The sequence below is a fragment of the Hyperoodon ampullatus genome, assembly GCF_949752795.1.
Source record: "Hyperoodon ampullatus genome assembly, chromosome: 1".
NCBI lineage: Eukaryota > Metazoa > Chordata > Mammalia > Artiodactyla > Ziphiidae > Hyperoodon > Hyperoodon ampullatus.
This window is the reverse complement of record NC_136914.1, coordinates 17041738-17064552: the sequence shown is the minus strand read 5'-3', so window position 1 is coordinate 17064552 and position 22815 is coordinate 17041738. Positions and strand designations below refer to the sequence as shown.

At 37.6% G+C, this 22815-nt stretch overlaps 1 protein-coding gene across 1 annotated transcript in view; it reads right to left on the bottom strand.

Annotated features, from left to right (window-relative positions):
* LOC307057098 (alcohol dehydrogenase 6-like) overlaps positions 1-20781 on the bottom strand; it is a gene marked incomplete at both ends in the record, with an annotated part of 60641 nt that extends 39860 nt beyond the window's left edge. The window contains 6 exon segments of the mRNA XM_079710129.1: positions 12260-12323; positions 14668-14769; positions 16300-16304; positions 16307-16367; positions 16371-16483; positions 20673-20781. Of these exon segments, the coding sequence (XP_079566255.1) occupies positions 12260-12323; positions 14668-14769; positions 16300-16304; positions 16307-16367; positions 16371-16483; positions 20673-20781 (454 nt within the window).
* Between the last annotated feature and the right edge of the window lie 2034 nt (positions 20782-22815).

The window sequence follows — 22815 nt, the reverse complement described above, 5'->3', positions numbered from 1 at the left end:
TTCAATATTTTGACCATTTTAAAGTGTACAGTTTAGTGACTGTTAAATATATGCACAATATTATGCAACCATCACCAATGTTAATTTCAGAATATTTCTCTCACCCCAAAAAGAAACCCCATACTTCCCAATTTCTCCCTTTGCCTATCTTCTGGCAACCAGTAATCCATTTTCTGTCTCTGAGGATTTGCCTATGCTGGAAATTTTATTTAAATGGAATCATGCAGTATATGGCCTTTTGTGTTTTCACTTATAACATTTTCAAGGTTCATCCATATTATAACATGCATCAGTACGTCTTTCCTTTTTATTGCCAAGTAATATTATATTGTATGAATATACCACAATTCGTTTATATTTTTTCAGTTAATGAATTTTTTTTCACTTCTTGGCTATTATGAATAATGCTGCTATAAATATTCATGTGCAAGTTTTTGTGTAGAAAACATATCTTTTCAATTCTTTTGAATATATAACTAGGAATGAAATTGCTGAATTGTGATAACTCTTTGTTTAACTTTTGAGGAACTGCCAAACTCTTCTACATGGTTGTACCATTTTACTTTTTTACTAGCAATGTATGAGGCTTCCATTTTCTCTACTCTTCATCAACACTTGCTATTCTCCTTTTTTTGTTCTTTCATTACAGCCATACTAGAAGGTGTGAAATGGTATTCTCACTGTTTTTTTTTTAAAGTAGAAAACTTTATTTTTAAAAAAAAATTGTACTATGTAAACTTTTCTGTAAATTAATTTGTCTTAATTACACTTTCTCAACCTTAGAACAGCTGATATTTTAAACTGGATAAGTCTCTGTTGGAGAGGCTGTTCTGTCTATTGTAGGATATTTGGCAGCATCCCTGGCCAGTCACACTCCCCGCTTCAGTGATGACCATCTAAAGAGTCTCCAGGCATTGCCAGCTCTCCTCTGAGGGGTGAAATTATGCCTGGTTGAGTCCTCACTGTTTCTTTTTTTTTTTTTTTTTGCGGTATGCGGGCCTCTCACTGTTGTGGCCTCTCCTGTTGCAGAGCACAGGCTCCAGACGCGCAGGCTCAGCGGCCATGGCTCACGGGCCCAGCCACTCTGCGGTATGTGGGATCTTCCTGGACCGGGGCACGAACCCGTGTCCCCTGCATTGGCAGGCGGACTCTCAACCACTGCACCACCAGGGAAGCCCCTCTTAGTAATTTTAAAGTTCTAACAGGAACTTTCTTTGTCCAAGGATAAGATAGTTCCGAGAAAAGAGGCATAAAATTAAACTCATAGGTGACTGCACACTGTAATGCCAAATAGTTCATTTATCATAGGAGATATACAGGGCCTGTCAGAAATGCATTCCTTTCTGATCAGTAGGTCCATTTATGAAACTCAAATTAGAATTCAGAGTTCAGACAAGTCAGTTGGCTTTTGAGAACTCGAAAGAAAGTTGGGTTATTTTGAGTAGACTAAGTGAGGTTTAAATTATTTAAGACATTTTTGGCAGAAAATGATAGAAATTTCTGACTCAAACTAGCTTCATAAGATCATTATGGCTTTAATCAGATTTCCAGGGGCAGGACTGGCTCTGGAGTTGGTTGACTTAGTGGTTCAGTGATGTTAGTAAGAACCCCGATTTTATCTTGTTCTCTGCTCTGCGGTCACTTGAATTCATCAAGGGCTGTTTCTCCTTTTGATGACAGTCCCTGATTGGTACTGCATGCTTCCTTGTTCACATGAGATTGAGAGATGGGGAGAGGGAAGAAGGAAGAGGGAGAGAGAAGAAACTGGTTTGAATTTGATTACTAGATTTGCAGTTCCAGAAAAAAAAATGTCATCTCACCCAGGGTGAGGTAGTCCTGAAAAACAAACAAAGCCAGATATAACCCATTTAAACTCATGGGAGATTATAAACTAATTAAGCCAACTCAAATCACATGCTCATTTCTAAGCCAATAACAATTGCAAGGGAAAATGTTAAAAACTGCTGTTAGGCTTAGTTTCATCATCTGGGAGAAGACTAATGTTGGGGAACCAAACAGTATCACAACCTGAATGAATGCTCTTTACTCTCTACTCTAGATGTATATTTACTTAAAGAAAATTAATGGCTTAAAGTCAAAAACAATATCTCCCTTGAATAGACATGGAAAAATATTGGCACCTTCTACTTTTATGATTTTCCTCTTCCATGTGTATGCATTTCATGTGTGTATCAATTACACATGCTTCTCTCTGTTAGCCAGTAGGTTGAGTAACTGTGCTATGTCACCGTCATTGGTTCAACTCCTGTGGGTTAATTAGATTTTCTCTGTTCCAGGATTTTAGAGCAAATTGTTAAATGGCTAATGTTTGTCTCAAAGCATTACAAAGAGGATTGGATGAGAAAATATTAATAGATCAAAGTAAATATATTACGGCTAATGAGAAAAAAGATGGGTTTGCTTTGGTGCATATCACCTTACACAGATAAAGGGTTGCTTGAAGTGTACTTTACTTTGTATTGCAAAGGCTATAGAATTATTTGGGAGTGTTTGGTTGCAGTATCTCACTTGAGCTGGCTTTTGGCCAGAGATTTATTTATAAATATACAGGGATGTATCATGGAATCCCAAAGCAGAGGCATATTGGCCTCAGGAAGCAACTGGAACTAGGCACGAGACCGCCACGAGAACTTCTCCATTTCTCTTCTCTGCTTCTTTCTGTGCATCTTCATTCCTCTTGCTGCAGACTGGTTTTCTTTTGATCGCTGTTCATTTGGTTGAAATTATGATTACTGTTTCCCCAGGTCACATATTCCTAGGCCAGACTCTTAGAGCCTGAATCAGCACAATTTCTTTGGTCTAGATTCTCAATTTCCAGGGAGCTTTGTGACCACACCTGGTCCCATCAACAAGGATGACTCCTAGGATCTTAGAAATTTAAGGAAGAGGAAGAACCTAGTGAAGAGATGAACTAGATACATAATCTCATAGATGTTCATTCTTTTAAGTTGACCTATAGTAAATTGCTCAAATAATTTTCATTCCTATATTTACATGGGGATAGGATTTCCCTTTCTATCACAAAATCAATGACTTAATTTTCTGTGTAGGGGTAAAGTACTGGACTGAGAGTCAGGAGACCTTGGATCAAGTCCTGACTCAACCATTTATTATGTACTCTTGAGCAAAAATTGTTACCCATGTGCCTAGATTTCATCATCTTTAAAGTAAAAGACTTGAACTAGATCTTGTCTTTTAAATATCCCTTCCAGTTCTAAAGCCAGGTAATTTAAGAAACTATGTTGGAAGAAGAAATGTTTCATCTGGTAGAACCAACAAAGTGAAATCCCAGATTCTTGGGTTGATACTACAAGAATCCTTACTTTCTAATCTTTTGTTATTTCAACAATTTGAAGCTGGAAAGAACATTTACATATTATAATGTAGTTAACATATCCAACTATGGAGCTGTTTTCATTTGAATTTTTCCACTCTTGGCATATTTTTAAACTTTAGACATTTATTTCCTTTTATAATTTCATTCTGAAATCCCAAAATGTATACCACTAGTGTCTCTAGTTAGAAATTTTTCTTTTTACGCTCCTTGGCTTTTCTTTGTTGTTGTCTATTATGGAGTTAGTTTCATTTGTAGCTTATAAATTGATATCTTAGCACTGGTTTCTGAACCCCGAGCCTTGCATGGAGCTCATAAACCAGTCCTAAGAAATCAATTTAGAAATCCCAGTATGGGAAAGGCATCCAGTAGGAACCACCTATGCAAGGCCTGGGTTAATTAGTAAGGGTAACTATAAAACAGAAGTTTGATACCTAATCTACTTTTTATAGATTATTACAGAACCCTCAATGGTTCTATAAAACACTGTGATTATATGTAATTGCTGCTTTAGTTATATCCTCTCAAACTTGAAGAGGGAGCTCTTAATGAAATTTTGCTTAAGGTCACAAAATTTCTAGTAATGCCATTGATTTTTTTTTTTAAACCTTGTTCTTTTAAAAAACATTTTTAAGTTACAGAAAAGTACCAAGGCCATAAAAGTCAAGGAAAGATGGAGGAGTTAAGAGACTAAAGAGACATGATAACTAAATGCAACTTGTGATTCCAAATTGGATCCTTTTGCTCTAAGGACATTATTGGGAGAGTTAAGAAACTCAAATAGAAATAGAAAACAAACTTAGTGTTACCAAGGGAGAAAGCGTGGAGGGATTGGGAGATTGGGATTGACATATACACCCTGCTATATATAAAACAGATAACTAATAAGGACCTACTGTATAGCACAGGGAACTCTACTTAGTACTCTGTAATGACCTATACCGGAAAAGAATCTAAAAAAGAGTGGATACATGTCTATGTAAATGTATAACTGATTCACTTTGCTCTACAGCAGAAACTAACACAACATTGTAAATCAACTATACTCCAATAAAAATTAATTAAAAAAAAAATTAAAATAGGTCTGAGGATTAAATGGTCATAGAATATCAATATTAATTTCTTGATTTATATGTTTTTCACTGTAAGAATGTGTACAAAATATGCATTAAAGTATTTGGGGACTGTGGGATATTATATTGTCAACTTATTCTCGAATAGTTCAGAAAGCTAAATTCTTTGTTCTGTACTTGCTACTTTTTTGTAAGTTGGGGTTGTTTCAAAATAGAAAAATTTTTTTAAAGTATAAGAAAAAAACTACAGTCCATATTCTAGTTTTAACCATTTTCCAATAATGCCGTTTATGGCATGTTTTCCCCTATGAGTGCAAAATCCAGCCCAGGATCATGTATTGCATTTAGTTGCTATATCTCATTTGTCTCCTTTAATTGTGAACAGTTTCTTAGGCTTTATCTTTCATGACATTAACTTTTTTGAAGAACAACATGCCATTAATTCTTGTCTTAATTTCTCTTTAAATACTGAATTTAAGTCCAACAAACTTTATGTTCTTTCATGTTTTTTTAAAAACTAAGAATATTTTGATGATTCAATGAAAACACACAAGTCATTTTCTTGGGATGCTTTCACTTTCTAATAACTTTCAGTTGCAGTTGACTCCTATTAAAGAAAAAATTATTCATGACACTAATTAAAGATGGTAAGGAAGACTATTCAAGAGGTACTGCTGCAATGGAGGTTTTGCAATGGGGAGAGAGATCTGGCTCAACTCTGAATACAGCAAGGACATGTGGAGATTTATAGTCAAGGAACAGGCTGGGAGTCAGTGGAAGGAAGTTTACTAAGGAAACATTAAGATAAGGGTGATTCTTGCTAGACCAATTCAATAGATTCTTGATGGAGGCATGCTAGGGTGATAAGATGTAAAGGGTGAGGGTTGAGGACTTTGATCAGATATTGAGGGTGGAGGAGTTTTGCTAAACTGACCCAGCAGGTTTATTGCTAAAACTAGACTACGCAGGCTAAGGACAGAACCCAAGGTCAGAGCCTAGTCAGAAGAGGGCTTGGAACAGCCTGACTCAAGTTCAGTCAAGGAGAGAGTCTTTATCACTCCTTGTTAAGGAATCATGACTTTTTGCTTCAGATGCAGTTTCCTTAGATGCATTTATATACATTATTTAGACAAATATATACTTATATAACAGAAAGAAAAAGTGTTATTTTATTGTTACAGACTTTGTTTTAAGGTCTATTTTGTCTGATATGAGTATTGCTACCCCAGCTTTCTTGTCATTTCCATTTGCATGAAATATCTTTCTTCCATCTCCTCAATTTAGTCTCTATGTGTATTTAGCTCTAAAGTGAGTCTCTTGTAATCAGCATATAGATAGATCTTTTTTTTTTTTATCCAATCAGCCACCCTAGGTGGGTTTTTTTTTGAATTTAATTTTATTTATTTTTTATACAGCAGGTTCTTATTAGTCATCCATTTTATACACATCAGTGTATAACCCTAGGTGTTTTGATTGGAGCATTTAGTCCTTTGACATTTAAAGTGATTATTGATAGGTATGTACTTATCGCCATTTTGTTACTTGTTTTCTGTTGTTTTTGTAGTTCTTCTCTGTTCTTTTAGTTTCTTAGTTTCTTCCCTTGTGGGTTGATGATTTCCTTTAGTGATATGCTTGTGTTCCTTTCTCTCTACTTTTTATGTATCTCTTGTAGGTTTTTGATTTGTGGTCACCATGGGGTTTATATATGTTGAGGTATAACTTTACCTACTTGTTTTAAACTGGTAGTCATTTAAGTTCAAACATATTCTAAAAGAGCTGCATTCTTTTACTCCTCTCTCCCATGTTTTGTTTTTGATGTCATATTTCACATCTTCATGTTTATCTCTTCACTGTTTATTCTAGTTATAGTTGATTTTACAGTTTTTTGTCTTTTTATCTTTGTACTAGTTTATTTAAGCGGTTGATCCATAGTCTTTACTACATATTTGCCTTTACTAGTGGGATTATTTTTTCCTTTCCTAGGGATTCTTACTTCTTGATTGCTGTAGCTTTTTCTTTTCTACTTAGAGAAGACTTTTTAACATTTCTTTTAGGGTAGGTTTAGTATTGATGAACTCTTAGTTTTTGCTTGTCTGAGAAGTTCTTTATCTAAATGATAATCTTGCTTGGTAGAGTATCCTAGGTTGCAGGTTTTTCCCTTTTAGCATTTTAAGTATATCATGCAACACTTTAAATATATCATGCCGCTCCCTTCTGTCCTACAGAGTTTCTGCAGAGAAATCAGCTGATAGCCTTATCGGGATTCTCTTGTATATGACTCTTTGTTTTTCTCTTGCTGCCTTTAGAATCCTCTCTTTATCTCTAACTTTTTCCATCTTAATTATGATATGTCTTGGTGTGGGTCTGTTTGGGTTCATCTCATTTGGGATTATCTGTGCTTTGTGTACCTGGATATCTGTTTCCTTCTTCATGTTTGAGAAGTTTTCAGTCATAATTTCATCAACTATATTTTCTACCTTTTTCTCTTTCTTCTCATTCCAGGACCCCTATAATGCAAATGCTGGTATACTTGATGTTGTTCCAGAGGTCCCTTAAGCTGTTCTCATTAAAATTTTTGTTTGTTTTTTGCTGTTCTGATTAGGTAACTTTCATTATTCTCTCTTCCAGATCACTTATACATTCTTCTGTATCACCTAGTTTGCTGTTAATTCCTAGTTATTTCAGTTATTGTGTTCAGTTATGACTGGTTCTTTTTATATTTTCTAGTTCCTTGTTAAAATTCTCATTACGTTCATTGATTCTTTTCCTTAATTCAGTTAGCATTCTTATTACAAATGCTTTGAACTCTTTATCTGGTAAATTATTTCTGTTTCATTAGTTGCTTTTTCAGGGGTTTTCTCTTGTTCTTTCACTTGAAATAAATTCCTCTGTCTTTTCGTTTTGCTTAACTTTCTTGTCTCTATGATATTGTGTGAAACAGTTACCTATTCTGGTCTTGAAGGGGTGTGCTTGTGTGGGAACATCCCTGTACAGTCTGTGTGTGCCCAGTGGCTTTGCAGGGAGAGCTGTATCTGACATGAGCATGAGTCATATCTTCCCCCGGGGTGTGCTGGCAGCTATCACCTTGGTAGGAGGTGGGGCTGGAGATAGAGGGGCTAGTGCCAGAGCCAGGTGTGAGCTGGGACTTCTCTACTGCTCAGTGGCCAACAGGACTTTTTTGGGAGTGGGGTCAGGTCCTTAGTTGCTGGAGCAAAAGCTCTAAGGGTCGGATCTGAGCTGGTTCCAATCCCTCTAATTGTGTGCTTTCCCCCGTCCCAGCGCCTGCACCCTTGCCCCAGAGGGGAGCAGTGCTTGAGCAAGAGAGGCTGGTGTGGATGTTCAGCATGGGTCAGGGAATGGGATGTGGCAGTCCTGGACCCAGTCAGAGTTCTAGATCCGTTGCTTCCATGGGCGCCAACAATGGCCACCCTCACCCTGTTATGATGCCACGTTGGGTCCGAGTTGGCTCCATCCTGCGCAACTGTGCACTCCCCCTGGTTCTATCAGCCCTTGCACTAGTGTGGAGCTGTGCCGTGGAACAAGAGGGCCTGGAGTGGACACTTGGCTTAGGCTGGGGCTCAGGCTGGGGCAGTTGTAGGGAACTTGTCAGAGTCCCAGACAATCTCATTTTGCTTCCTCTACCTTGTTTCAGGAGTGAGCAAGTGTGTGCGCACATTCTTCATGAGCAGAGTCTAGGTTTCTTGCAGCTCCACTGTCAGTCCCACTGGTTTTCAAACCAGCTAAGGGGACTTGCCCCCCCAAGCTGGGGTGCCCAATATGTGGCTCGCACCGCTCACTCCACAGGGAGGATCTCTGAACCCATGTAATCCTCCTCCTCTTCTGTGTCCCCTCCTAGCTGTGTAGGTCCTGACCTGACCACTTCTCTTCCCTTCCTACCTGATTCTGTGTGGGTCTTCCGTACAGCCTTGGCTGTACAAGAGTCTGTTCGCCAGTCTCCAGTTTGTTTTCAGTGAGAATTGCTCCACATGTAGATGTATTTTTGATGTGTTTTTCAGGGACAGTGAACTCCCTGTCCTCCTACTCTGCCATGTTGATCCCTCTCCTGAAAAAGTGTTATTTTAGAATCTGGCTACAGTTTGTGACAGTTGGCCAAGGGAAAATGAAAGTTTCAGATTGGTATGGGGAAAATGCCTTAATGGTGTGGGTGGTAACGTTGGGCAAGGGTTCTGGTTAGAGCTTAGGTGGAAGAGGTATAGACAAATAAGAATTATATTAGTGTAAGTAATAAAATAGGAGGAATTTTGGGTCTTTCGCTTGTGGGTGGGTACAACAGAAGTACCGGTTCTTGGAGAAAGAGTGTAGAGAAGGTCAAGAATCGGCTCGTATGAGATATGAGTGAGAAAAGAGACAGCTCATGTAAAATTCCATAAGTGGGGGTGGCCAGAGGACATGAGGGCAGCAGAGCCTAACATTAAACTTCATGTTATCTGTTCATGTCACACTGTACTATAATCTATCTTTCCTAAATCATCAGCAAAGTCTGCTATCCACTAGGGCTTTGTGTTGGTAGTGCTTTGGGAACTACAGGAAGAGGGAAAGTGCAGCATATAGTGAAGTAGCCCAGATAACAGTAGCTCCAGGAAGACAACTGACCAGTGGGTTGATTCAAAAACAATTCAGCAGGAGCAGGAATTCAGACCACATGAATGTTAGCTCCTGGGGATGCTCAGAAAACATGGAGGGAGTATGTACTTCAGTAATTGTCATGGGGACCCCAGCCATTTTTTGGAGGGGAGATAGTGAATGAAAGGTGGGGACACACATGCATGACAAATATCTGGATTACACAGAATGCGAGGTTTCTTTTTCTACCAAAGAAGTCTTTTGTTTTTATTGTAAGTTAAACCTTGTCATGATTTTAAGCAATATAAACGAGGCAGTGCTCCATGGGTTCTGCTGTTTGCTAGAGTTCTCTGTTTTGTTAATACAGTTTCATTTATTATCAAAATATTCTCAGAGGGGTTAAGAAAATGTGAAGAAATGGAAAATATTTCTAAAGAGCCAAAGGGAAAGCTGTTTATGAAAGTTTCTTTAGAGAGGCCCTTTAACTCCAGTCCTCACTTCCTGCAGTCCCAGGTCTGCATCTGTCTCCTTTTGTGCCCTCCTCAAATATTTACAATATACAAGTACCTTTGAAAAACCCCACTCCAGAGGTCTTACTCCTGGTTCTACTCTTCTTTTAAAAAATCATCAGGGAGAAAGGATTGTCTCCATGCTGTCTTCTGGGTTTTACACCAGCCCTTTCTCTTTGACCATGGAGACCAGTGGTAGGCAGTTTTCTCTAGTAATGTTTTTCTCTAGTAATGTTCAAAGTGTAAGGAGAACATTAGAATAACTTGCCTGTGATGGACTTACTGACTGTCCCATCGTCTACTGCTGTAAACCAGAGCAATTTTCTTTGTATTTTCAGTTAAAAGCATTTGTAGGATTTAGACTCTTCTGTTTCACTTATTTTCATTTTTTAAAAAGTAACACATACATACGGTAAAAATTTAAATTGCACAAATGAAAACCAACATCTTAGTCTCCAGTCTTCCTTACCCCACCCTAGAGACAATTACTCTTGTCAATATCTTTCAGAGATATCTTTCAGAGATCTAACCCCTTTAAAAATACAAAGGCTGCATATTATTTACCCTGTCGTAGGCCTTGCTTTTTTACTTAACAATAGATTCTGGAGATTTCTCATTTTAGTACATGTAGCATTCTATCATTTTGTTTAATAGTTACATAGTATTCTGTTGTATAAATATATCATAATTTATTAAACCAGTCCCCTGGACACCGATAGACATTTAGGTTGTTTCCTGTTCTTATGATTTTTTCTCCCTGACATGAAAAACAACAATGCAATGAATATTTTGGGCACACATGGGCTGTGTTAGGCAGAATTTCTAAAATGGCTCCCCAAAGATGTCCTATCCTAGTCCTCAGAAACGGAATATGTCAAGTTATCATGCCTGTGAATACGTTACATGGAAAGAAGAGGGGCTTTGCAGATGTAATTAAGGTTACTAATCAATTAACATTAAAATAGGAGATTATCTTGGATTATTTAGGTGGACCAAAAGTTCATGAAAGGAGCCCTTGAAAGGAGACAAGAGGAAAGCAGATGAGAAAGATATAGTGATTCAAAGGACAGGAAGGATTTGACGTGTCACTGCTGCTTTGAGGCTGGAAGGGGGTGAAGGAGCCCCGTGAGAAGAAATGTGAGCAGCTTCAAGGAGCTAAGGGCAGCAGCCCCAGCTGACAGCCCATCAGCTGAGGTTGAGAACTCCAGTCCTACCACCTCAAGGCTCGTAAGCCCTATATATTATCATACTTTTAAGTCTTTGCTAATCTCTTAGGTAAACGGTGTTTTTCCACTATATTTTTTAAAAATTTTATTTTATTGAAGTATAGTTGATTTACAATGTTGTGTTAATTTCTACTGTACAGCAAAATGATTCGTTTACACACACACACACACACACACATACACATATATATATGTGTGTGTGTGTGTGTGTATATATATATATATATATATATATATATATATATACATACATTCTTTCTTATATTCTTTTCCACTATGATTTATCACAGGATATTGAATATAGTTTGGTGTGCTATATAATAGGACCTTGTTGTTTATCCATTCTATATATAATAGTTTGCATCTGCTAATCCCAAACTCCAAATCCATCCCTCCCCCACTTATTTATTTAACATTTGAGGGTTTGAGGTTGGGCATCTTCTCACATGCTTAAAAGCATTTGTGTGTGTGTGTATATATCTGTATCTATCTCTCTATATATTTCCCTCCAAACTAGATATGTATTTTCTTTGCCAATTTTTGTAAATTGCTTTTAAATTGCTTTTAAAGAATTCTTTATATAGTGAGGAAATTTGCCTGTTGTCATATTGTTTTGTTGATTTTTGGGGGGATATTTTTTATATATGGAATTTTTAAAAACTTTTCAAATTTATCTATATGTTATTTTATATCTTATGGATTTTTGTATTGGTTAAAATTTCCTTTCCTTCTCTGAATTTTAAAAACCTTTTCAAATTTATCTATATGTTATTTTACATCTTATGGATTTTTGTATTGGTTAAAATTTCCTTTCCTTCCATTCCTACAGTGTTCTCTTATGGTACTTTATAGCACTTCTGTGATTTCACTTTTCACATTTAATTCTTGGATTCATATAGCATTTTTTTTCTTTTTGTATAAAGAATGCAATAGCAACTCAACTTACCTTTTTCCCCTAGATAACTATCCAGTTGTTTCAACATCATATATTGAATAATCAATGTTTCCCCCTCAAATTTGAAAGGTAAACCTAATCCTATAGTACATTCCTGTATATATTTGGTCCAGTTCTGGACTCCTTCCCTATTTGGTTCCACTAATGTGTTCAACTATTTATCATATGCTTCATTTAAATAATTGTTCAACAGTTTCCCTTGGTTGACCTTTTTTTGGGAAATTTTTGTCTCGTTTGCACTTTCAGGTTCAGTTTCAGTGCATTATATTTTTTGTTCTTATTAATATCAAATATAAATGCAAAGAATACATTTAGTATTTTTGTATAACTTATAAATAATTATCCCTCCTTTTCTAAGAAATGGGCAACATTTTACCTTTCACTTAATCTTAACATATTTAAGGGATGCTTTTTTTAATTTCCTGAGGTGGGTTCTAAGTCACTGCTATTTCCTAACTGCAGGTGCCAATTCATACCTGTTTTCACTGTGCTCATTCCTTCTCCCACACTCTCGACTATTCCAGCCCCTTCATGGCCCACCATGATAGGATAATGATGGTGGTAAGGGGTTTTATCCTTCAACATTTTCATCTCTGTACCACAGAGCCCTGTGGCCACGATCTGTATGGGAGGCAAAAGTAATGTAGTTTTCTCTGTCTCAGATAAATGTGTTCTAGAATTGTTAATGTTTTAAACCTTTTTGCTAATTTGATATGCTGCATTAATATTAATGCATTCATTTCTTAGTTTTAATTCTGACAAGGGTCAGTAATTTGTTTAAAGCAATGCAGTGTTTTTCATTAGCTACTTTTGGAATCAAAATGATGGTTTTAAAACTTACTGGAGAGGGCAGGATGGGTTCAGAAGAGACGGTTGTAAAACCACAGTGTGACATCAAAGGTCTCACTTTGTGCTTCATTGGAGCTGTTGGGTGGGAGTGTGGAGGAGAAGGACCAATTATAGAAATGAAGGAATTGGAACACCGGAAGGAAAAGGATAATGTCTCCTATTATAATTGAGGACTTAATTTATTTCACATTAGGGCTTTATAGTTGTGTTATTGGTACAAGTCATAGTCCCATTTTTTTGTTATAAATCAGCCAGATAGTTTAAAGTGGAGACTCTCAAAGCAGTGGTTAAGAAAGAGTTCAAAGCTGGAATCCTGGCTCTGTCCCCACCCCTCTTTCTTAGCTGTGTGACCTGGGGGTAAATTATCCATCCAAGTCTCAGTTTCTTCATCTCTAAAATGGGCACGGGTTCAGCACACATGTGCACACACACACATACAGAACTAAGTCAAGAATTGAAATCTATTGAAATTTGCCCATGTAAAAGGGAGATTATTGGAAGAATACCATAAAATTGCTTGTAACATTATTGTAGGAAGTGCAGTCAGACCTAATGGATCTAGAAATCCATCAAGCAGCCTTTGTCTTCATCTTTCTACTTTCATTCATTGTGTGCATAGCTGCATTTTCCTATTACTCTTTGCAGACAGGCTTTCTCTTATTCATCATGATCACATGGTTAAAATGGCCACCAGCCCTGAGTCCCTCCAGCCTCTCCGGTTTCCACCATCCCCTGCCTTGCTCAGTCTCTCTGTATCTTGTTCAAATGCACGGATGAGAGATTCAGATTTGTAGCTTATCAGATAATGGTTGGAGATGTCTTTGAGTTAGTGTCCAAATCTCGTTGTATGAGTTGTGAGTCTGTGGGTGGAGAGTGGATGGGGATAGCCAAATGGACTTCTGTGTACTCAGCAGGGGATATAGACCAGAGAAGACTCTGAAAAGAGGGCATGGATTGCACAGGCAAGGTAACTGTGCAAGGAAATGACTCTCTGTAATCCATTAATAAACAGTACTCATTTATCATTGTTAAAATTAAATAATGGCAATTTAAAAAACCTGAACGAGAAGTCAGGTGAACTACCTTCTGGGCAGGTAACCTCTTATTAGAATCACCTGGGGGAGATTTAAAAACTCTCATGACCAGACTGCACTTCACACCAATTAAATCACAAATTCAAAATGCCTGAGGATGGGACTCAGTTATCAGCATTTTTCAAAGCTCCTGGGTGATTCCAAATGTATAAGCAAGGTGGAGAAAAACTGTTGAAGTCTGTGTTCTTACATAGCCATTTGAACAGTCACTGCACCTTACTGGATTTCAATCTTCTCATCTGTAAAATAACAGGTATCCCTAAGTCCCTTCCAGCTCTAACTTGAATTCCAAGGATTCAGACTTTGCTTGATTTATATATAATCAAACAAACTTTAATACAACATACAGTCAGCCTTCCTTATCCGTGCGTTCTGCATGCATGGATTCAACCAGCAAGGGATTGAAATTATTTTTAAAAATTCCAGAAAGTCCCCAAAAGCAAAACTTGAATTTGCTGCATGCTGGCAACTATTTACATGTCATTTACATTGTATTTACAACAATTTACATAGCACTTATCTTGTATTAGCTATTTTAAGTAATCTAGAGATGATTTAAAGTATACGGGAGAATGTGTGTAGGTTATATGCAAATACCACAGCATTTTATATAAGGGACTTGAGCATCCTAGGATTTTGATGTGGAGTGGGAGTGGTCTTGTACCAATCCCCTGCAGATACAGAGGGAGGACTGTATTTCAAGGTAACTTAAATATCATGAGGAATATCATAAAGAAAGTTGAAAGTACAGATTAAAATATGGTTTGTGGGTAGAAACTTCTTTTAATTAGTAAATAGTAATAGTTATAAATAGGTATCCTTTGGGTATGTAGCCTATGCCATACCTCCCTAAACTTTTCTCTGGCTAGATTTAAAGATGGATGGAAATTTTTAATAAAAAAGAAAAAAGTTTTCTTTTTGAATTGAACATTGTAAAAATAATGTATAACTTACAGTGAACAGCTCTGAATTTTGGTGTGGAAATGTTGTGGATTTTTTTTTTTTTTTTACCTTTACGCGAACTTTATGTGAACTTCCTTTGCCTTTGGTGGAGCCACTTCTACCTTCTCAATGGAAAATGGTCCACCAGGCTTCCAGAGTATGGCTGCTCTGCACCTGATAACCTGGGAAAAAGAATATGGGGGCAGAAAAGGAAACTCCTTAGGCTTGGGAGTTGGAGAAATCCTGTATAAATGATTATTTGAAGGTTGAATCCAATTCTTCTGCACTCAAGCCAAAAAAAAAAAAAAAAAAAAGAAACCATCGCATAAATATACGCTGAATGTAACTTCTTGAACCTCAATTCAACTTTTCTTGTACTATCAGTCTCTGTATTCAAATTAGTCTTGCAATTCTAACTATATTTACATAATGCTGCACAACCAAGAGGATAGATGTCATACTTTTGATCTTACCATGAATGAAGTTGTCCAGTGTCAGGGTAGAAATGACTTTGCAGTGTAGGAGTTTTTTTGTGATCTTAGGTATGGGAGAGAATCAGTTTTAGGGTGGAGGCAGGGATGGAGACCATCTAGTTGTGGCAATTCATCAAATGGTGGTGGTCACTGGCAGATTGAGATTGACGAGGTTGTTGGTGGTAAGGTAGTTCTTAGGGGTTCTGATTTCAGCCCACCACTGTTCTCATGATAAATTCTCTTCTTATGTGGTCTCACCTATTTTTATAGATTCAGCTACTACTTTTATGTAGATGACGTTCACAATCTGTATCTATGGATAGACTTGTCCCTAAGCTTTAGATTCTATTCATCAGCTACTTGAATGTCCTACAGGTACCTCAAACTCCACATGGTAAAACATATACACACCATTATTTCTTTCTTCTGCCACCCCCGTCCCCCTGCCCAGTGGTGGACCTAACACGCAATCTGTTCTTTACTCTTTACTTTATTCTCTGTTTCAGTGAGTGGCCATGTAACCCACTCACTCATCCAAGCAAGAAACCTGGGAAGCAGCCTTAATTTTTCTCTTTCCCTCAGTCTCCACAATCTAAAAGTTTCTGTAATCTGTCCCTCCTTCTCCATTCCTGCTGCTCCTGTGTGGTCCAGTCCTCATTCCCTTTCACCTGGCTTGGGTTCATCACCTTCAAGTCCATCTTCTATAGAATTGCTATCTCAACTATAATTCTGATCATGCTCTTTCCCTACCTAAAAATGATATTGCCACCAATTGTTTGTCAGAATCTGTCAACATGGTCTACAAGGCTCTCCATGATCTTCTTCCTGTCAGTCTCTCCAACCTTATTTCTGGTCACTTCCAGGCACAAAAAATATTCTGGAGATTCTCCTCATGTCGTTTCATCTGCCTGTACAATTGTCTCCTCCTGTACCTGGTGAATTCTTACATCTGTAAGTTTCCTCTTAGATGTCACCTTCTCTGTGAAGCCAGGCCAAGTTAGGAGCACTTTCTCTCTCTTTTTTTATTATTCTTGCACACTCTTATAATTACTGTGTCTCTCTGTGAGATCCTTGAAGGAGGGGGTATATCTTTGACTCTGGAAAGTTTGATATAGGGTTTGATATATTGCCTAGTAAAGGACTGAAAAAACTGAGGAGAGGCAAAGCACATAAAGGGAATAAAAGAAAAGGGGAAGGAGAAGGAGAAGGAGAGGTATTAAGATTAAGACTGTCTCCTACTTTAGGAGTATAGAAACTAGTTGGGCAATGAGGTATTGGTAAATAGACAAGCGCACAGATTGACACAATTATGATATGACATAAAGAAGACTATACTTACTTTCCCTGTAGTACTCATGCTGACTTTCTCCATGTTCTTCTGGCCACAGATGAATGTACTGAGAAAGGGAGATTCTGGTTACAACTTTCAAAGTCCAAGAGAGTAGACATCACTGTTTGATCAAGAGGCTGGGTCCTGAGCTTTGTGTATAATCAGGAAATTAACACACCCGGTGCTTGGAAGCTCAGATTTTCCTGTTCCTTAAGGGAGGTTCCTAAGTATGATATGAAATAGACTTAGCTCAGTGAAAATGCACAAAAGGTGAATTTGTGCAAACTTTTTTTTCTTCTCTCAATCATGAAGTTCCCCTCTGAGCAACCACTCTCTTGAATTTTAAATTTGGTCTTTTAAATGTCCAAGTTTAAAATTTCTCCAAGCGTGTATAGAATTGTGTCTATGTTGTTTTTCAAATGCAGATATGATCTCTGTAACTCTAAACTTGAGTAATCCATTTGATTTTCCAAGCACGTGTCCCATTTTTGCGGAATTAGGATGTTACTAGACAGTTTTATTATCTAGTAGTTTAGCATAAGCTTCTCACCTCTTGGTACACTGAGCTGGTCACTCAGAGAAATTGAAACCAATTTCTGTAAGAAGTCTAACAATCAGGATTTGGGTTTGAGCAGATCTCTGTAGTGGATTAAGAGAGTCTTGACCAGGACCCTGATGAACACGGGGACAAGGAAATACATTCCCAATGAAAGGCAACACCAGTGGGAAAGTTTTAGCTAGAGGGGAAGAGAAGAAGATTAAATGCTCTTTCTGTGTCATGATGTGAGCATTTCCTTAGCCTATTGGATTATGGTGGATTATATCAACTAATTTTCAAATGTTGAACCACCTTTACATACCTGGAACACATTCTACTTGGTGTACTAGTTTTCTCTCTTTGAACTGTCTCTGCCTGATTTTGGTTTCATAGTAATACTAATTTCATAAAATTATTTCCTCCTCTTCTATTTTCTGTGAGGGATTGTGTGGAATTGGTGTTAATTCTTTAAATGTTTGGGTGAACTCTTCAGTGAAACCGTCTGGGTCTACAGATTTCTATTTTGGGATGTTTAAAATTTTAAATTGTGAATTCAATTACCTTCGTATTTGTGGAGCTATGTAAGTGATCTATTTCATATTTGGTGAGTTGTGGTAGTTTGCGGTTTTTGAGCAATTACTCCATTTTATCTAAGTTGTCAAATTTATGTGTGTAGAGTTGTTAATAGTATTCTCTTATTACTCTTTTGATGTTTGCAGTGTAGTAGTTATATACTCTGTATTATTCCTGCTTATTGGTAATTTGTATGTTCTTTCTGTTTTTCTTTGTCAGTCTTGCCAGAGGTTTGTTAATTTTATTGATCTTTTCAAAGAACAAGCTCTGTTTCATTGATTTTTCTCTATTTTTTTCTTTTCAATTTTGCCAATTTTTGCTATTATTTTGTTCTTTCTGTTTGTTTTTAGTTTATTTTGCTCTTTTATTTCTGGGGTCACGAAGCGTGAATGTGCATTACTGATTTGCAGTTTTTCCTCTTTTTTAATGTAAGCATTTGGTGCCATATATCAGATTCAGTGCAGCTTTAGCTGTGTCACACAAATTTTGGTATGTTTTTCATTTTCATTCAGTTATATGTATTTTTAAAACTTTCCCTTGAATCTTCTTCTTTGACCTACAGATTATTTAGAAGTGTGTTGTTTAGCTTGCAAGTGCTTCGAAATTTTCCTTTTATTTCTGTTATTGATGTTTATGATTTCTGTTATTGATTTCTAGTGCAGTTCCATTGTGATCAGATAACAAACTGTATGATTTCAATTCTTTTACCTTTGCTGAGATTTGTTTAATGGCCCAGGATATGATCTATCTTGGAATATGTTTCATGGGCACTTGAAATGAATGTGTATTCTGCTGCTTTTGGGTGGAATGTTCAATAAATGTCTCTTAAGTTTGATTAATTGATGGTGTTATAAGTTCCTCTGTACCTTTGCCTTCTTTCTAATTTGTCTATCAATTTTTCAGACAGGGATTTTGAAGTCTTTAACTAAAATTGTTCATTTGTCTACTTTTCCTTTCAGTTCTATCATCTTTTACCTCACAAATTTGTAGCTCTGGGTGCATACACATTTAGGGTTGCTGTTTCCTCTTGGTGGATTGCCCTTTTATCATTATATAATATTCTGCTCTGCCTCTGATAATTTTATTTTCTCTGAAGTCCACTTTATCTGATATTAATATAGTCACTCCTACTTTATTTTGATTAATGTTTGCATGATATATATTCTTTACCTCTTTCCTTTCAACCTGCCTATATATAAAGTGACTTTCTTATAGACAACGTACATTTGAGTCATGATTTTAAATCTACTCTACCAATTTCTGTCTTTTTAAAAAACAACTTTATTGAGATATAATTGACTTAATATACAATTCACCCATTTAAATCATACAATTCAGTTTTTTTGTAGATTCACAGGTGTGTGCAACTATCACCACAATCAATTTTAAAATACTTTCGTCACCTCAGAAAGAAACCCATACCTCTCTATTCCTTTCTCATCAACGCCCCCCCCCGCCCCAAACCACCACCCTGGCCCAATGCAACCATTCATCTACTTTTTGTCTGTATAGATTTACCTATTCTGGATGTTTTTACTGATCTTAGTGGAAATGCTTTCAGGTTTTCACCATTGAGTATGATGTTTGCTGTGGGTTTGTCATATATGGCCTTTATTATGTTGAAGTAGGTTCCCTCTATGCCCATTTTCTGGAGAGTTTTTATCATAAATGGGTGTTGAATTTTGTCACAAGCTTTTTCTGCATCTGTTGAGATGCAGGAACACGACAAGGATGTCCACTCTTGCCACTATTATTCAACATAGTCTTGGAAGTCCTAGCCATGGCAATCAGAGAAGAAAAATAAAAGGAACACAAATTGGGAAAGAAGAAGTAAAATTGTCACTGATTGCAGATGACATGAGACTATACATAGAATATCCTAAAGATGCCATCAGAAAACTACTAGAACTAATCAATGAATTTGGTAAGGTTGCGGGATACAAAATTAATGGACACAAATCTCTGGCATTCCTATACACTTACAACGAAAAATCAGAAAGAGAAATTAAGGAAACAATCCCATTTACCATCACAACAAAAAGAATAAAATATCTAGGAATAAACCTACCTAAGGAGGTAAAAGACCTGTACTTAGAAAACTATAAGACACCGATGAAAGAAATCAAAGATGACACAAACAGATAGAGAGATATACCATGTTCTTGGATTGGAAGAATCAATATTGTGAAAATGACTATACTACCCAAAGCAATCTACAGGTTCAGTGTAATCCCTATCAAACTACCAGTGGCATTCTTCACAGAATTAGAACAAAAAATTTTACAATTCTTATGGAAACACAAAAGACCCTGAATAGCCAAAGCAATCTTGAGGGAAAAAAACAGAGCTGGAGGAATCAGGCTCCCTGACTTCAAAGTATACTACAAAGCTATAGTAATCAAGACAGTATCGTACTGTCACAAAAACAGAAATATAGACCAAAAGTATAGGATAGAAAACCCAGAGATAAATCCACACACATATGGTCACCTAATTTATGACAAAGGAGGTAAGAACATACAGTGGAGAAAAGACAGCCTCTTCAGTAAGTGATGCTGGGAAAACTGGACAGCTACATGTAAAAGAATGAAATTAGAACCCTCCCTAACACCATACACAAAAATAAACTCAAAATGGATTACAGACCTAAATGTAAGACCAGACTATAAAACTCTTAGAGGAAAACATAGGAAAAACACTGTTTGACATAAAACACAGCAAGATCTTTTTTTGACTCACCTCTTACAGTAATGAAAAGAGAAAGAGAAAGAAACAAATGGGACCTAAATAAACTTCAAAGCTTTTGCACAGCAAAGGACACCATAAACAAGACAAAAAGACAGCTCTCAGAATGGGAGAAAATATTTGCAAATGAAGCAACTGAAAAAGGATTAAAGTTCTTTTCTGGTCTGAGGTAGCCAACAATGGCCACATTGAGAATTTCCCTGTAGAAGTCCTCTTTGAAAGTATGCATGATATGAGTTTCCATGGACTTTTTTGTATTCTTGTAGTATGGGTTCCATCCTATGCTCACTACCATCTTATGGACGTTTCCACTTCCAACACTGACCCAACCATAATATATGCCAGTGGGTACGTCAGCTGGAAGATTATCTACTACTTGTTCAGGAAAGTTAGCTGTAGGGATGCCCAGCTACTTGGAGCCGCGACCGAAGCCCCGCACCACCTGTCTGCGGCAGAAGTATGGCAGGTGCCTCATGACGCCATCAGCTAGGGGTGCAGGCTGTGGTCCAGTCCGCGCATCCTGTGGAGCCGCCATTGAGGCGGTGCCTGGACCCCCTGGACCAGCCGGGGGACACGGGTGGGAGCTCCGCAGGCCGGCCGGCTGGCTGGGCGAGGGCACGGGCATACAACGGGCCTAGTGGCACAGACGACACACCATGGCGAGACCCTCACGCCACTGACTGAACAGCAGGTGCCGGGTGACTCAGATGCTGCGTCTGGGCTCTGGAACGCCGGCGACCACGGAAGAGCGTGTTTCTGTGTATTTTTTAATTTCTTCTTTGATTTCTTCAGTGATCTCTTGGTTATTTAGTAGTGCACTGTTTAGCCTCCATGTATTTGTGGGTTTTACAGGTTTTTTTTTTCCCTGTAATTGATTTCCAATCTCATAGCATTGTGGTCAGAAAAGATTCCTCATACGATTTCAATTTTCTTAAATTTCCCAAGGTTTGATTTGTGACCCAAGATGTGATCTGTCCTGGAGAATGTTCCATGTGCAGTTGAGAAGAAAGTGTATTCTGCCACTTTCAGGTGGAATATTCTATAAATATCAATTAAATCTCTCTGGTCTATTGTGTCATTTAAACCTTCTGTTTCCTCATTTATTTTCTGTTTGGATGATCTGTCTACTCATGTAAGGGGGGTGTCCCCTACTATTATTGTGTTACTGTTGATTTCCCCTTTCTTGGCTGCTAGGATTTGCCTTATGTATTGAGGTGCTCCTATGTTGGGTACATAAACATTTATAATTGTTATGTCTTCTTCTTGGATTGATCCCTTGATCATTATGTAGTGTCTTTCCTTATCTCTTGTAACAGTCTTTAAAGTCTATTTGATACGAGAATTGTTACTGCAGCTTTCTTTTTTTTTTTCTTTTTTTTTTTTTGCGGTATGCGGGCCTCTCACTGCTGTGGCCTCTCCCGTTGCAGAGCACAGGCTCCGGACGTGCAGGCTCAGCGGCCATGGCTCACGGGCCCAGCCGCTCTGTGGCATGTGGGATCTTCCCAGACCGGGTCACGAACCCGTGTCCCCTGCATCAGCAGGCAGACTCCCAACCACTGTGCCACCAGGGAAGCCCCAGCTTTCTTTTGATTTCCATTTGCATGTAATATCTTTTTCCAGCCCTTCAGTTTCAGTCTGCATGTGTCCCTAGATCTGAAGTGGGTCTCTTGTAGACAGCATATGAACGGGTCTTGTTTTTGTATCCATTCAGCCAGTCTTTGTCTTCTGGTTGGGGCATTTAATCCATTTATATTCAAGGTTATTACCAATATGTATGTTCCTATTACCATTTTCTTAATTGTTTTGGGTTTGTTTTTGTGGGTCTTTTTCTTCTCTTGTGTTTCCTGCCTAGAGAATTTCCTTTAGCATTTGTTGTAAAGCTGGTTTGGTGGTGCTGAATTCTCTTAGCTTTTGCTTGTTTGAAAAGCTTTTGATATCTCCGTGGAATCTGAATGAGATCCTTGCTGGGTAGAGTAATCTTGGTTGTAGGTTTTTCTCTTTCATCACTTTAAGTATATCTGCCACTCCCTTCTGGCCTGCAGAGTTTCTGCTGTAAAATCAGCTGATAACCTCATGGGGATTCCTTTGTATGTTATTTGTTGCTTTTCCCTTGCTGCTTTTAATACTTTTTCTTTGAATTTAATTTTTGTTAGTTTGATTAATATGTGTCTTGGTGTGTTTCTCCTAGGGTTTATCCTGTATGGGGCTCTCTGTGCTTCCTGGACTTGATTGACTATTTCCTTTCCCATGTTAGGGAAGTTTTAGACTATAATCTCTTCAAATATTTTATTCTTTTTCTCTTCTTCTTCTGGGGCCCCTATCATTCAAATGTTGGTGCATTTAGTGTTGTCCCAGAGGTCTCTGAGATTGTCTGCAATTCTTTTCATTCTTTTTTCTTTATTCTGCTCCTTGACAGTTATTTCCACCATTTTGTCTTCCAGCTCACTTATTCGTTCTTCTGCCTCAGTTATTCTGTTATTGATTCCTTCTAGTGTATTTTTCATTTCAGTTATTGTGTTGTTCATCTCTGTTTGTTTGTTCTTTAGTTCTTCTAGATCTTTGTTAAACA